This window comes from Kryptolebias marmoratus, linkage group LG4, assembly GCF_001649575.2.
Source record: "Kryptolebias marmoratus isolate JLee-2015 linkage group LG4, ASM164957v2, whole genome shotgun sequence".
NCBI lineage: Eukaryota > Metazoa > Chordata > Actinopteri > Cyprinodontiformes > Rivulidae > Kryptolebias > Kryptolebias marmoratus.
In genome coordinates, this window is record NC_051433.1 from 15,845,857 (window position 1) to 15,862,530 (window position 16,674).

Here is a 16,674-nt window from a genome sequence, read left to right on the forward strand (position 1 = left end):
CTCACACACACACACAATTCCACTGCCACTCTTTTAGGCTGCACATTCCAACACCAGTGAATATCACAAACAGCAGTCCTGCGCTCAAATTTCATTGCTTCACATTTGTGACTATATTGGTGATCGGCCAGCCTTGGTGCAGATAACTGGCCGAGCGGGAGGAGCCGGCCGTGCAGAAGCAGGCAGAGGAAGGAGTGTTTGCGTCGGGCATGACGGCAGGATGAAGAACCTGATCGTGGGCAGAAGGAACGCCACTCGGTTCTCAAGTCGTGCCTGTGAAGGAAGCAGAAAGGGGGTCGAGAGAAAGCTGCGATTTGCTCTGATAAAAGAGTGGAAGCAGGCCTGTGTTTTGTTAAAACTTTTTTTTTTTTTCTCCTTCGCATTTTCTCTTGCATTTGTCGGTTTCCGTCCTCAAAGCAGCAACAGGGGGCAGGGTGCTGTGAGGCAGGGAGGCTAATTGTCTCAAGGTGTGGAGAGAGCTCAGCAGGCTGATGCCGTGCACTTCTGCTCCCTGCAGTTCGTGTGTTGGTGGATACTGTCTGGCCATGATAAACACACAAAAAGCAGGTTAAAAAGTCTACTCAGTAAGTAGAACCATAGGGTGGGAGAACTGAGAAGATGCTGACAAAATAAATAATAATATTAAACCAACAGAGTCTCCTGTTGTTCTCCTGTTATAAAGGAAAAGTATTTAATAATAGATTCTGGATGCTTGAAGAAATACAAACAAAAAGCAGGAGAAAAAACAAAGAAAAAAAGAGCGTTGGGGTGTGATAGTGGGTATGAAGCCACAGGCAGGACAAGTTGAGTGTGTGTCTGTGTGAAGGGGAGGTGGAGGGGGGGTGTTAGGGCCCCAGTGGGGGTTTCTTCCAGAGTTCATCTCTCTTGAACGAGGGAAGGAAAGGGAGGAGGTGAGGAGGGAGGGTGAGTTTGTCTCGTATACAAACTGTCCAGACTTCGGGGCCAGTGTGGTCCGCCTGCGGCAGAGTTGCACTTCAGTGTGACTGAAGTTTCCAATCAGCGCCAGGAGGGAAGGTAACCGAATCCACTCGAACCGAACTGAAAGAGTTCATTCCGAGAAAAAACCAAAAAAGGCTGAGTGTTGGGGAAATAAATACAACTTTGCACAACAAAGATGGATGAACTGAAAAGAAATAGGGTTGGGTGGGATCCAGTTTTTAATACTTCTTCAAATTATTCCACAGTATACATGTTACAGCCTAGAAAGGCTTGTGATTTGTCATTACTGCATGTTTAGGACACATTAGGACATTTTAAGAGTTTCTAATACATTTTAAACCTTACTTTTTTAAACTGAAGCTGCAACAGACAATAAATATTTTTTTTCGTTGTTCTTGCAACATAAGGCAAAGTGAGTTTAACAACAAATACACAGATAACGGTTTAAGTAAAATGTTTATATCAGGCTGCAAAGTTTGCAACTGAGGATGGCGTAGATTTTAGGAGCTTTAATGCACTTGTGGTATGTAATCTAAGTGTGTTGTAAGCATATAATTCAAGTATCAATTCAGACCAGATCCTTATTTTTAAATGACTCTGATCAAATGACAGATCAAAACCTTGATCTGTACATTCCTACTTAGAACTCGATACCCAACTCGAAAATACAAATAGAATGACAAGCAAATTGGAACCGAACGCAAGAAGAAGAATTTTTCACCAACTTATCCAGCTATTTTTGTGAAAAAACTATGCTGTTGTCACTTGGTTCAGCATTGCTGGCTTGCTGTGTAAACATGCACTGATGCTGCCGTGAGCAACTCCTCCCCTTTGGTAATTGATCTGCGTCAATTACTAAATGGAAAGAGGGTCAGTTTAACCTGGGATGTCTCTTGTAAATCAATAAGGTGCAACCAAGGTTCAAGTTTAATGATCATCGAATGAGTTTTATAGAGGTTTTGTCATAATAATGTGTAGACGCTACATATAAGAAACTAAAACCTAACAACTATTAAAAGCTCTTAGACTGTGAAGTGGCTCCAGTAGTAAAACGCACCCAGTTCCAGTGATATTTGCAAATGAGATGGTACTTTTTGCTCCGAACACACACCGTGCACTGAGAATTGTGTTGTTGTTTTTTTCTCGCTCAAGGCGTCCCAGCTGGACGGTTTGTGATCGAGGCTTTTGTTCCTGCTATGGTGCAACAAAAGGAAAGTAAATGCAGGAGGCAAAAAAAAAACACAGAGCGCAAGTGAGCCAATGACTGTTTTCATTTTTCTGAATATGAAAACTCGAAGAGGTGAGTTGGAGAAAACTTGGAGGAGAAAAAAAGGGAGGGAGAGGGAGTTTGGTGCACGGCCAATCGGAGAGCCGAGTCACACCTCCTCTGGCTGTATTTCCCCTCCTCGTTTCTTCTCTGTGAAACCCACCCACCCCCCACCCCCTTTTTTTTCCAGGGCTGTGGAGATAGTTGGCTGTGAGTGAGGTGGAGTGTGAGAGGCCCACAGATCCAGCAAGAGGGGAGTTGAGATCAGTTACAGCAGGCAGGAGCAGAGCACGCAGGCAAACAAGTGATCCAGGAACATTCGGATAAGAGAGGCGAGACAAGAAAGGAAGACACTGTCCATGTAGTTTAGGAGAAATCAGACAGGACCAGAGGGCAGAGGCAGGGTAAAGGACAGACAGACAGATAGGGAACACCTGGACCAGGCAGGGCATTAAGTTACTTCACAGGGAGCTCCTTTCTGAGCGTTTCTCTCAGCTCGGCTGCAGAACAACTTGCAGAAGTTTGTTAGTTTTGCTGCTGTGATTTGAGCCGAGCATGTTCGACTGTATGGAGGCTCTGGGGCTGGTTCCTCGACCCCTCTTCGATGTGTCCAGGCAGGGCTCCTGCATGCTCCGCAAGACCACCCCTTACTTCTCCAGGCTGGACCCTTTCGCCTGGTCCGGGACGGGCAGCGTTCAGTGTGAGTACCCTGTCCATCAGTGTGGAAAGCAGCAGCAGCAGCAGCTCTGTGTGTCAGTGTCAGATTGGGCTGTTGTTGGAGTCGTGGTTTTGTTATCACGGAGCTCTCTCCCCACAGGAAGAGTCGGATTCCTTTCGATTATGTGTACCCATTCTCACCCTGCAGCTTGTTTGTTTATGCGCTTAGTGCGCTTTGTGAGCGTGAGTGAGTGAGCTGGGGAGTGTATTTATACATCACGGGGTTTGTTTTCTTTATGAATGACTTCACATGATTGACAGGTCCTTTTAAACAATGCAGGGACTTAACCCGTTGATGTGTCCAGAAACCAGCGAACTGCCAGCCGTCCAAACAGAATCAGCCCTGACAGATGGAGGGCAAATGGGCCTTGAAATCTCATGCCGGCGAACTCACTCAATCACAGAGTTACTTTGGCACGGTTTACAGAAGATAAATGTCAGTATGAGCAAGCTGAGTCATCTCTGTTTTCTTTTAGAAATGTGGAAAAAGTTGCACGAGATGACGGCAAGAATAAGAAGTCGTTTGTTAGCAGATAAAATAAGAACCGCACAGCACACAAGCACTCCCAGTTCCTTAGCAGCCGACATTCTTCTGATAGCTCCTGAGCAGGAAGGGCCCAGATTGCATCAGGTGTTTGGATACCGTGTTGTAAGAAATCTAATCAGCTCGCAGAAACAGTCACACAGACAAACACTGCGGAGATAAATGAGAAAACCTCACTCTGTCTGGAGAAATAATAGGCAGCGTTTTTGTTATTCTCGTAGAGTCTTGGATTACGCTTCACTGACAGACTTGGAAAACTAAAGTCGATTTTGCAGAGTTATAGCTTCACATGTCACCAGGCTGGGACAAAATACACCCCTTCTTACTTCTTTTCAGTGATTCGAGATGTTCCCAAAGAGCACCTTGAGTCTATTTGTCTTCAGTAATTATTTGAATACCAGTGCATTAAACACTGTCAGGCTCGCAATGCTCACTAATGATGATGGATGAGCAGTCAGGATGACAAACACCACAGCAGGGCCTGTTTCAACTCGCTGTGGAGCTTTGCCAGATGCCAGCCTGAAAGACAAATGTCCACAAATGCTCATTAATCATGTTCGTTCGTTCTTTCTTTTTGTGTCTTGTGTATAAAATTTAGTTCAGTTTCTCTTTTGGCTGTGAAGATTGCAGGTCTTTTATCGGTCAAACAAAACAAAAAGCATGAATCACGAAAATCAAAAGGCATTTATTAAGTGACCAGGAAAGGTTTATGAGGGGTTGTGTTCCTGAATAACTTGCTTTGTTCGATCATGAGTACCTCTGTTTCCTCTTTTAAAAGACATCGGCATGGTTTTAAACTTCATAAATACAAAGCCAAGCATCTCAGAGACATAATTGGCTGATTGAACCTGGACTGGTCAGATAATTGATGGAACATGGGTTGCTTCTGTTTTTAAATGATAAAATAATAACAAAAAATCATCCAGTTTTTATCCTTTTTTTAGGTAAAATCATTGAAAAATAACTTTTTGTGATTTTGTTGACTGAAAACTTTGATATTTCTGCAGAGTTCCTCAGAATAATTCAGAATCCTACATTTTAACTAATTCCAGCTGCATAAAAAATAAATTAAAGTTAAGCACTTGAGTATGATTTTACTTGTATATCCTTGTTTAATTTTTCAGACTCTAAAACTATAACCAACAGCCTGTTTTGGTCAGAAAAAATACAACTTTGTGGATAAATGTCAACATTACTGAAGCTATTGTGACCTTTAAAAGGAAAACACTTGTGAAAGCAACAATATTGTGCCTATATGGTTTATTTTCAGGCTCAATTTGAAAGTAAAAAATATGATTTTTGGTAAACGTGTTCGGTGTTGTACCTCTAAATTCCTGAGGGTTTTTATCTTTCGTGTCTTCTTGACATTCAGTGTTTTTCCTCTGTGGTTGTGTTGACGGGGTCATATTTGCCTTTTCCTGCATTTTTTAAAAAACGTGAGGTTAGTTCAGCACCTCTTTGCCTTCCTTTGTTTCAGTGTCAGGAGGTATTAAAGGGAGCAGGGGGGTGGACGTGCCGAAGTCTGCCTACTCTCTCCTCTTTTCTCTACTACTGATTATGTGTCCCTCCCAGAAAGAAAATTAAAAAAAAGAAAAATTTGTTTATTCTTTGCTCACATATGGATCACCTTACCTGCCTTGTTGTGTAACCAAGCCCTTTAAATGATTCAATTACAATTAGAAAGGCTCAATTAGGAGATTAGGGTGGTGTGGGAGGGTAGGAGAGAGAAGAATGGCAGGATGAAGCTGGAATTTGGGATTCAAGGTGTTTTAGGCCTTGAGGGGAAACACTCCTCTCCTCTTCATTCACTGATAATCTCTTTCTTTTCCCCTGGCATCCTCTTTAAAGTTGGTTCTTCAAAGCCTGTCAGACAATGGACCTTTATATCATTGCATAGGAGGAGCTCAGTTAACTACAATACAGCAGGGAGAAGCTGTTGTAGACAGTCGCTGATAAAGACGGAAGATGTTTGATTGATTTATTAAAGAGCTTTTAAATAAATAGTGAATTTTTTTCTTGCGCTTTTGTTTTTTTCACTTTATTAAGAATGGTCTGGAAGAAACTTTACCCTGAATCTGAAAAAAAAACCAGCTTCAGTGTGTTTGAGTGTGAAAGAGAGAAACCTGCACCATAAAAACAAGCACCAACAACAGCTCAAGTTAGTTTTCTTTTTTTGGTTGTTTGTCTTTGATACTGCTGGGCCTCCAGGAACAATTCATTGGCACAAGACAGAGTTTTAGGTTTCAGGCTGCAGCTGAGCCTGATGGTAAGGAATTTGTAGGAATGTCCAATAAAAGTGTTTCCGTTAGGTAACAAAGCAGATGTTGGGGAGAAAAATACACAATCGATGCTTAACTTTTGGTTTGAGGCAGATTGGGAGCTATGCTGCTTGTCGATGTAATTAAGTAGAAGTATTAGTTGTCTTAATCGAAAATAAACCTTGAGGGGCAACAACTGTGGTGGGCTTTAGCTTAAAGGAAAAGTAGGAAAGCTTTTGAGGACTCTTTCATTGCTTTGAATATATGTAAGCGATTAAAGCTTATCTGGGAAGATGCTGATGAGTCATGTGAGTTTTTTGTGTCCTGCCTCAGACTGGAAACGACTGGTGAGTCATGTCATCACAGGTCAGATCCGATCTGCAAAAGTTATGGGTAAATATTTACACCCATCATACAAACAGTTGCATCTCAAGGTGCTTAATAGTCATCCTCCTTATTACATCGAGCAAATCAGCTTATTTCATTGTTTTCATTCATCTTTTCTTTTTCACATTTTTTTAACTCTGCAAAAAAAGAATAAAAAAACGGGGGATGGGTTTAATCGCTACTGAGGTCACTGAGAACAACTCAACTTCTAACGCTGTTGTGGTCTGGAGCGTTCCTTTTATTCCCTGTAGTCAGAATTTCCAAGTTAGTCGGAAAAATCACGCCCTTTGACTTTCCAATTCAGAAAGTCACATTCCTGATCAGCCCTGACCTCGAACTTCAACATGGCTGCCTTGTGCATGAAAAGCTGTGAAAGCCGCAGTAAAAAATGTTTTAATTTGCTTCCTGTCGCATTAAATCGTTCAGAGCTTGGACTGTAGTAATTCTGTTAGTGAACATGTTTGAATGCAGAGAAACAGATCGTTCTCAGCTTGTCCTGCTAAGAACAATTAACATTTAGCCCATCCTGCTACAAGTATCAGAACTCCTTTATACCATATTCCTTCAAACTCCTAATCCAGAGGAAGAATAGATGAATTTACTAGTGCAGATTACATTTTAGCTTTCTTTTAAAATATTATTATAGATGGTTATTATGCTTATGCTTATGATATTATGCAATTTTATGCAAACAAACTTTCCATTTCTATGGACAGTAAAGTTTTATCTTATTTTATCTGCTGGTTGTCTGGTTTTGCAACTAGAACTTGGTTAACTGGGTGTGATGTCATTCCTAGATCTAAGTAAGTAAAAAAGATAGACAGCCACTTTCAGTTTTAACTAATTAGCTCATACCAACACTGTAAGCATTAATTATGACAGCAGCTTTCAGTTTATGCTAATTAGCACATAGCTAATTACGACACATCAGTTGTGACAGTTCAACTTTAAGATTTACAAACAATTAAAGATAGAAAACAAATATAACAGACCAGTGAGTATATAATAGGAGAAAAATAATGATAATAATAATTAATAAGCCAGATTAGAATCAACTAATAAGCCAAAATATATTAAAACACATTTCCTGAAGTTTATCTTATCTTAAAGATAAACTTAAAATTACAAGATGATTTGAGATTTTAGTAACTTTAATGTACTTTTAGTGTGTAGTTTGTAATTCCTGCAAGTAATGAAGCGAGAGTCACTATCAGCAGATATTTTATTTAAAAGACTCAAATTGGGAACGAGAGCAAAGAAAAGTTTTCATTGACGGAAATATTACAGTTGAGTTTTTCACATTAACAATCATTTTCATTTTCTTCTTTTGTTTCTCTCTGTCTGGCCAACTCAGTTCATCAGATTAAACATTTTTATTACCAGGATATTGTAATGCAGTTAGTGCTCATCTCTGGTTATTCACAGTAATCAGGCTGCAGTTTGCATCTAAGCATGTTGACATTTCCTGTGGCGGTGGAGGATGCACGCATGGCAAACTGTTCAAGAACAACTGGAAAAATTATGCCTTTTTTTTCTAGTTGCATTCCTAGTTTTTCTCTTAAGTGACTGTTCTTGAGAAAAATTGTTTAAAAGCAACATCTTGTGAGGTTCAACCAGTCGTGTTGAAGCTTGTTTCTGACTGTGGCACCTCCAATCCTGTCTTCACTGCTTAATTCACCAAGTCTGTTCTTTCATGGGTCTTAAATATCACCGTGCATCTTAGGTCCCTTAAATAAACAGCGATGCAGGTAAAACAAAATTAAATTGAAAGGTTTTAATAACTTTTGACAGTCTGTTTTGGAGCTACAACTGCATAATAAAGCTTTTAATTCATAGCATCCACATTTTTTTACTCTACCAAGATGCTGTGGGTAACTTTAAACATCTTATTGTCTGATGGTCTGCACAATCTTCATCTTTACACATGTGTGAACGCCAAAAGTCACAGATGTTTGCATGGGAGGATGTGTTTGGGAAGCTATAGGGACTTTAATATAAAAAGAAGAAAAAAAATATATCTGAATTTATTGGGTATTTGTAAAAGAAAGAAAGGAACAAAAGGGACAGGAGAGACAAACCTACATTTAACAACCTGTCACATAAACACAGCTCCCCCCCCTACACACACACACTCTGCAGACAAAGACAAACTCTTTAACCATCTCCTCTAAAAATGTGCCGTGCATTATGATCAAGCTGTCATCCTGAGTGTGAGCTGTGACTCTTTTGTTCCCACATCTCTGCATGCATACAATGCGCTTCACAGCTGCGTGAGGGTTTTTGCAAGTTTTCTGTTTGTGTGTGTGTGTGTGTGTGTGCGTGTGCGCACTGTCACTCGTGTGGTTTTGTATCCCCGCGTCCCTTTTTTTAAGTGTCTGCTGCTGTCTTTTATGGAGCCATCTCCTGGACAGTAGCCTGGTTTTCACAGGCTTTCCTTTAAAAGGTGCTGCCAATGACAGGAAGGACTCCTCCTCCTGCCAGGGCAGGAAGGCAGGAGAGGACAGAAAAGGGGGGGTGAGGGGTTATTAGTGAAGGTCGAGCTCGGGGGAAGGGAAGGAGGGGGTGGGGGGGGCACTGGTATTGAACTTAGAACAGCTGATGAAAGGGATTGTCTCTCAGATCTGCTTCATCTCCTCCTTGCTGCTGCTTCTGCTGGGGTAATGGGGTAATTACTTGCTCAGCATATTGGAGGTGGAAACTCCCACACTGCTTATCTGCTTCTGATTCAGCAACCCAAAGGATGACACATCCATTTTACAAGATTTAAAAAAAACAAAAAAACATCCTGTCACGGAATCAACTTTTTTTTTTGTCTTCGTTTGTATCAACGTCAACCTCTTCGAAATAAACAAAAGTTTGGCTTTTTAGTGTCACATGACTGTTGGACTTGACATTTATCCCAGTGTTTCCACCTCATATCTCATCCCCATGTTTGTGAATGTTGGTGCACTCTGAGTCACACGGAAAGCCATCACACACTGTCCAGCTGACCCGCAAATGCACGCACATTCCACAGCACGCTGTTGAACATTTTGTGGGTCAAAATGTGAGGCGCAAGTTGAATTTGTCACCCAAATTAATATTTTCAGGGCTAAAGGAGTGTGCCTTTATACCACCATCTGAATTATTTAGAAGTACGTTTAAATCTTGATCGGGCTAAAGGACAAAACAAACATAGTAAAAAATATAAAAAGGTTAATAGGGCAGTTTAGTCTTTTTGTAAACAAATGTGAGCACTTGCATGGTGTATTCAGGTTTTAAAGAAAAAGTAGATATACACCTTAAAGATCAGCGGATGTACATGCTCACCCTCAAAGTGTTTCTGTTCTCCGTGTGCAGTACTCTCATGCGTACATGTCTGCAGCTGGATCTCCGTGCCATAAAGTGTCAATCACTGCGTATTTATTCTCACGCATTTGTTAAAGCAGGAAGACAGATCACCTCCTGCTGAATCTTTTTCACACTAAAATATCAGCGCTGTTGCTCATGTTGACGCCAAACGGACAGCTGCACAGGAAAGATGTCAGAAGCGTGTGTTACAGCTCACTTTAATTCCATTTACAAAAAAAAAAATGACTTCCACTTCAAACATTCAAAATTTTGCTCTAAGTGCGCCTAAGTGAAACCTTAGAAACATTCAGTGCACCAAAATAAACACGAGACAGTAGAAGTAGCACATTTGCTAGTTCATTTCTTGTCAAATATTATAGTTTTACTCTCTATGTATGCTAAATAATTGAGTCTCCTGATTGAAATTAATTTAACTTTTATTCTTGTAAGATAAAAAAAGTTATTAGTCTGAAGTGCAATGCAGAAGAAAATAAAGGAAGCTCCCATAAAAACAATTTACATGTTTAAAAAGCTTTGTTTTTTTTTATTTATTTCTACTTATTGATAATGCTATAATTAATCCTGCAAGTTCTAGTTTATTCTTCCAATCCCAGGGTTAAAACAGCTCAGATAAAAAAGCTGAAGCTGCACGTTGAGCTCGAATATCCGCAGAGATATCTTCCCCCTGCGGGCTTGGTAAACTGGGCCTAAAATCTGGATTCAGCTCTGACTCCCGGTCTGCGGCGCTGATAAGGAAGGTGTCCGCTTTCCGAGGGGCCTCTGTTGTCTAAACAGGGATGTGCTGATCCGACAACAAACGCTGAGGAAACGGGAGAGGAGGGAAGCACGTGGAAACAAGGAACATGAAGGACTGATGTGGTGCATTTTCGAGGTGGATTTTATTGTGGCAAAACTAGATAAAGTTTGGAGCGGTGGACTCTGGGTAATAAAACTCTTGTCTGACAGGTTAGATGTGTAGTTTTGATTGCATGTGAAGCTCCTGCAGCAGGCCGGCTGATTGATCTGATTCATACCTGTCATGTTTTCTGTGCTGATTGATGGAGCGACACACCAAAAGGTGAGTTGTAGGTTAGGAAGAGGGAGGTTTTTTTTGTTTTCTTCCAAGCTGAAGCTCTGAGGCTGAGCTCAGTTCAGGGTGATGACAGCTGCTGACAGCTTCTGGCTCCTCGCCCTCTTTCTCCACGCCAGGTAAAACCTCCCCTCCTCCTTCTTCTTTTTTTTTGTTTTTTTTTCTGGCTGACTACAGCTGAACGTCTCCCACCCTGCCTCCCCCCTCCGTCATGTTTCCTCACCCGCTCTCGCCGCCCTCAGACAGCGTCAGTCACTACCTCTCCCCTGGCGCCAGATGCAGCCTCTCCGTTTCAAAAGCAGCTATTTTTCCACTTGTTCTCTCAGGGACCGCTTTTACATTGTCCCTGTTACTATATAAACAGAGAGCGGCTCAGGTTACAGCGCGGCCCGTTCTGCTTCCTCACCTGCTCATCCCAAATCTGATGCTCCAAAATGAACGTGTGAAAGTGTTTACAGCTTCACTTTGTCTGCTCTTAAAGTTAAGTGTGAGACATCGGAGCAGAGCATCAGCTGCATGAAACAAAGATATATTTGCAATGTTTTTTTTGTGAGACATTTTTAATAATGGACTGATGGGTTTCGCAAATAAAAACTCTTGGTTTGTGTTACATCCAAAAGTGATTAAATGTGCCTGTCAAAATGTAATCGAAGCCTCTAAATTGCGTGCAGGATCAAATCATTATGAAAGAAAAAAGGTAAGAAGCTGTGACTTGTAGGTTTCTGCCCTAAATGAGAATCAGAGCAGAAAATTAAAAAAAAAAAACTAACCTTATGTTCACCTAAATGCAGAATTAATTAAGTTTTTTTCTACTCCTTTCTTATTTTTGTACAGTCTTTGTTTTAAAATGTGCTATATGTTCTTAAATGTAAAAATTAATATATTAAAAAGCTCAAACAGAGCAAGGTTTGGCTTTAAAGTAAAAGTCCTAAAAGATTGTTGTTACTATTGTTGCTGATCAATTAAAAATTCTTTTAATTATCTCACATCAGAAGTCAGATACAGAACATGTTCTTCTTTAACTATAATGATTCAAAACATCATACACATTAAGACACTTAGCACTTTATGAGTAACATTCTAGTTTTTTAGTTGTTCTTCATTGAACAATAGAGGTTTTTTACTTAAAGGCTTAACATCTCTTGAATGAACGCACAATGTCATCCACCTTTTGTGCTACAGTTTAAACATAAATCATATTTCTATGTTGAAAAATAACGTTGTTGTGGACCTTTTTTGTTCAAATCTTTAAAATAATGTTGAGTTCAGTCCCTTATCTAACCTGTCAGTGCTCAGATTCTGTGTTGAGGATCAGCCTCAGCTACTAACACATCAAATTTTAGCTCAGTATCTGTAAAACTGGCTGAGTTGTAGCCATTTTTGTGTTTGCTAAGGTTGATTGGCTGTGGCGGCCATTTTGAGTGGCGCTGACTCCAAAAGTTGATCAGTAGCTGTACATCCAGTGATTACTTTCTGAGCGTTTCATTCAAATCCATGCAGTGGTTTCACGATATATTTTGCTAACAGACAGACAAAAGCAGGCAATTACACGATTGCACGTCTTTCATGATGACTGCAAACTGTTTGATGTTTCACTGTGAAAAACGGGGGAAGAAAATTACCTCACCACAGATCTGATGGGAGTTCCAGTGTTTCAAGGAGGACTGAAAGTCTGCATTTAACTGGGAGAAATATAAACGGACAGTAATGTTTTTAAAGCTCGCTGTGAGACCTACATGTCTGCCAATCAGCCAAGATCCTAGCTGGTGTACAAATATTTCAATTCATTATTCTGCTACAGTGATCCTGTCACCATGTTTGTTGTGAAGAGTAGCAGTCCTGTTCAAGTTGAGTTTTTTATTTTTTTCCCCAGCTGTAATCCCTCAATTTAGATATTTTAACATCTAGACTCAATTCTTTGCTTATAAAAGATTTAACATGAATTTCATCAAATCTGCTGTTGATTTGGACTTGTACTGACTCCACGGTCTGTAACATTTCCACACGTTCTGAAGTTTACAGCAGGCTGCTGATCATTAGCAGTGGCCTTCTTCAGTCAAGGTCAAAGTTAAATCGTCAGGGTTTTATTTAACCTCTCGGCCACTGAGAAGTTTCTGTCCTCGGGCTCACCTCCTCCTTCCCTTTTCTTCCTCTTTTCATTTTTCCCCTCTGTTTTTATTAGATGATTCCTTTGTGCCTCTGGTTTTGAAACCTTACCACTCTTGTTAATGACAAGCTGTGGGTTCAGGTCGGGGTTGCCGCGGTGGGCTGGAGGCCACATTTGCCTCAGTCCTGCGCTGTCCATTGAAGGCGACAGGAGGGGCTGTGACTTTGGGGGTTTTGACCCTCAGATTCTTTATTTTTACTAGGAAGGGATCCAAGGATTGAGCCGTTGATGTGAATAGCGGCCCAAGGTGACTGGATTCCAATAAAGAGGCCGTCACCCTGGCCGGGGCCCCCCTTCCCATCCGAGACACAACCTTTATTGGGCTGGTTATGAGCCTGGGCAACTATTAAACCCCGTCCAGCCTGCACTGAGGAATTTAGGGCCAGGAAACAAGGGAGTGGGGGGTGGGAACGGGCTCAGGGAGGTGAAGCTGGGGTGACTGAAGGTGAAAGTTGAAAGGCACATTTGATGGAATCTGGTTGTTCTTCAGTCATCACCTTTAAATGTGTACCAGGCGGGTTCTGGGTGAACTTTGCTGCAACTTCTCTCTTTTTTTTTTTTTGACAGTTTTCACTAGAACCGGTCAACGGGCCTTTTGCCAAGAAAACGCTGTTGTACAGTGTGAAGTTTTCCTTCGCGAGGTGGTGAGAGAGGGAGCAGAGGGAGACAGCGGAGTCTCGTAAACATCCCACCTCTGTTTGTTCACATGGGGCTGGAGGGACAAAAGCACACACGTACAAAAAAAAAAAGAGAGAGTCAAAAAGTCAGCAGAGGTATCACCGTTGGCCCCCAACTCTCCAATAAATGGTGAAGCCAATCAAATCTCAGCTGCCAATCAGCATTTTATCTGCACGGCCATCTGGCCATCAGCTAATTGTGTCCCTTTTAAGTCCCTGTCAATCAGCCGTGCCCCCCTCCTTTTTCTCTTAAAAATGCCTGCTTTGGAGCTTGTTGCCTCCTGGCTCCACGGGGTGGCCTGCGTGGGCTTGGGAGGGGGGGTTGTTTGTTGACCACTCTCTCCTAATCAGCTGCTGCATTAGCTTTCATCATTGTTTCAAAGGCTCAAGAGAATTAATGCAAACAAGATGCTCCCGACAGAATAAGAGACCCCTTTTCTGCTTTGCTCCGCAGCGGTGGAGACCCAGAGCACCAGCTCAGAGGAGATGGTGCCCAGCTCACCCTCCCCTCCTCCTCCGCCCCGGGTCTACAAGCCCTGCTTTGTGTGCCAGGACAAGTCATCTGGTTATCACTACGGAGTGAGCTCCTGCGAGGGCTGCAAGGTAAATGAAGCCAGAGGTACACAGAGAGTTTACAGGATGCACGTAAAGTCCAGCAGCTGAGGTCAACTGAAAGAGAAACCCTCACAAGCCTGGCAGATGTGTGACGAGGGCAGCTGTGGTGTTGCTGAGCTGCCCCCTAGTGTGTGCGTACAAGTGCTGCACTTCTTTTTTTTAAATCTAACAACAGAGCGAGCGTTGTGCTGGATGCGACCGCCACTGTGTCCCTATAAAATCAAGTTTAAAGTTCCGGACGTAGAATAAGTTCAATCAGAAACCAGTAAATTTGTATCAACATGCATTTTGGAAATTATGCTGCTTTAAATTACTGCTTAAAAAGATTGAAAGTAGGGTTCTGTTAAAATGTTATGAACAATTAATGTCTTACCTGTTGTAGATACCTTTTTGGATAACATGTCTGGAGAAAAGGACTTTATTTCTGACAGAAGTGAGGAGGAGTCCAAACAGAGCCAAGACCAAGGTGGCTTGGTGTCTCAGAAATTTCGTTGCAATTCATACAATTGCTTTTTTCTCATCACCATCAGTTTAGCAATACACTGTTTTTTGTTTTGTTTTGTTTTTACATAGAATGCTGTGGTTATTTATAAGCACAAATACCAGCAGGAACATCATAATGTTTCTGCTGGAATAACCATGTAATGTAAAATTAAGACCAATATAAAATATTTAGATTTAAAAAAATGTCTAAAATTTGTTTTAAGCCTGCAACAATCTGTTTTGGTCTTGGCCTTGGTCGGACTAGCCATTAGCTCGTCAATCCTGTCAGAATTAAACTCTTTTTCTCCGAGCTGAGGTTGAGCTATCTACAACAGGTAAGATAATAATTGTTCATGACCTTACCATAGAACCCCATTTTTAAAGATCTGAACTCCTCCTTTAACCAGGTCAATGTAAATAAAAACAGCACAGCTTTTTACAAATCATTACAAATATAAACCTAACATTATGAGGTCACTCTCATATTCTGTCGGACCACCTGTTGACACAAAATACACGGTCGCTGGAGGAGGATCCAAGTTCTACATTTCTGTTCAATTAATTACATTTTTCACTTATAACTTATTTTACTTGACAAGTTTAGGGAAACTGTCTTGCTTCTGTTATTTAGCTTAGTGCAAAGACAGAAAACAGAACAGCCAGACCGTCTCTGTCTGAAGGTGACAAAATCCAGCAACTTTAAAGCACGACTGAGAGTCAGCTGTTGGTCTGTTTCCAGTCGCTGAAAATAAGAAACGTTTTCTGAGATTATTTACGAGGATTATTTCTCCTGTTCTATAGTTGTTTTTTTCTGCTGCTGCAGGGGTTTTTTCGACGCAGTATTCAAAAGAACATGGTGTACACCTGCCATCGAGACAAGAACTGTCAGATTAACAAAGTGACGCGTAACCGCTGCCAGTACTGCCGGCTGCAGAAGTGCTTCGAGGTCGGCATGTCCAAAGAAGGTCGGTTGGCTTAAAAAACAAACGGAGAGGTCTCTCCTCTGAGAGGTGAGGTAGCGAAACCACAGTCAAATGTCTCATGTTGACTCCGTTTCTATCCTCAGCGGTGCGCAACGACAGGAACAAGAAGAAGAAGGACGTGAAGGAGGAGGTGGTGCTGCCAGAAAACTACGAGCTCAGCGGGGAGCTGGAGGAGCTGGTGAACAAAGTCAGCAAAGCTCACAAAGAGACCTTCCCATCCCTGTGCCAACTAGGAAAATACACCACAGTGAGTGTTTTCTTTTTTTTTATATAATTGTATAATTGTATCCACATATGGACTCTGACTCTCCAGCGGTTTCTGCACGGTCACACAGAACAACAGTGTCCCTGTTTCTCTCCCCCGCCCCCACCAGAACTCGAGTGCCGACCACAGAGTACAGCTGGACTTGGGCCTGTGGGATAAGTTCAGTGAACTTTCCACTAAGTGCATTATAAAGATTGTGGAGTTTGCCAAGCGGCTACCGGGCTTCACCACGCTCACCATCGCTGACCAGATCACCCTCCTCAAATCTGCATGTCTGGACATCCTGGTATTAGCCGCCTCGCTCCCTGCCTCCGCCTCCCTCAGGCCTCCTTTTTTCAAGCTGCTTCACTTTGTGTTCGCTTTTTTGTCCCCCTCGCATAGATGCTGAGGATATGTACCCGTTACACGCCAGAACAGGACACCATGACGTTCTCAGATGGTCTGACTCTCAACAGAACCCAGATGCACAACGCTGGCTTCGGCCCGCTCACAGACCTGGTGTTTGCCTTCGCCGGCCAGCTTCTGCCTTTGGAGATGGACGACACAGAGACAGGGCTCCTCAGCGCAATCTGTCTTATTTGTGGAGGTAGTTGTGCGCCATTATCTCCGCTTGCAGACATGGGATGGTTAACGGGAACAGCTAGTTTTACGATTTAGCATCCATGTGTGTCATCCTGCCAGCTTGTGCGTCAGAGTGTTCATGTTTCCTCCTCCTTCCTTCGCTTAGACCGAATGGACTTGGAAGAGCCGGAGAAGGTAGACAAGCTTCAGGAGCCGCTCCTAGAGGCTCTGAAGATCTACACCCGCCGCAGACGCCCCGACAAGCCTCACATGTTTCCCCGCATGCTGATGAAAGTCACCGACCTCCGAGGAATCAGCACCAAAGGTCAGCTTCTTTGGATTTTGGAGTGAATTTAGGAGCAAGTTGCTT

The 16,674-nt window shown here is 42.1% G+C and overlaps 1 protein-coding gene across 4 annotated transcripts in view; it reads left to right on the forward strand.

Annotated features, from left to right (window-relative positions):
- LOC108235710 (retinoic acid receptor gamma-A) overlaps positions 1–16,674 on the forward strand; it is a 48,170-nt gene that overhangs the window by 27,444 nt on the left and 4,052 nt on the right. For 3 of the 4 annotated variants that reach the window (XM_025005881.2, XM_025005880.2, XM_017415882.3), the window contains exons 3-8: positions 13,852–14,000; positions 15,319–15,460; positions 15,562–15,725; positions 15,853–16,029; positions 16,125–16,329; positions 16,471–16,629. In XM_025005881.2, coding sequence (XP_024861649.1) covers positions 13,852–14,000; positions 15,319–15,460; positions 15,562–15,725; positions 15,853–16,029; positions 16,125–16,329; positions 16,471–16,629 — 996 coding nt within the window. Of the gene's footprint in view, positions 1–2,423; positions 2,928–13,851; positions 14,001–15,318; positions 15,461–15,561; positions 15,726–15,852; positions 16,030–16,124; positions 16,330–16,470; positions 16,630–16,674 lie in introns of those variants that run through there. The other variant, XM_017415883.3, reaches the window with a different exon arrangement.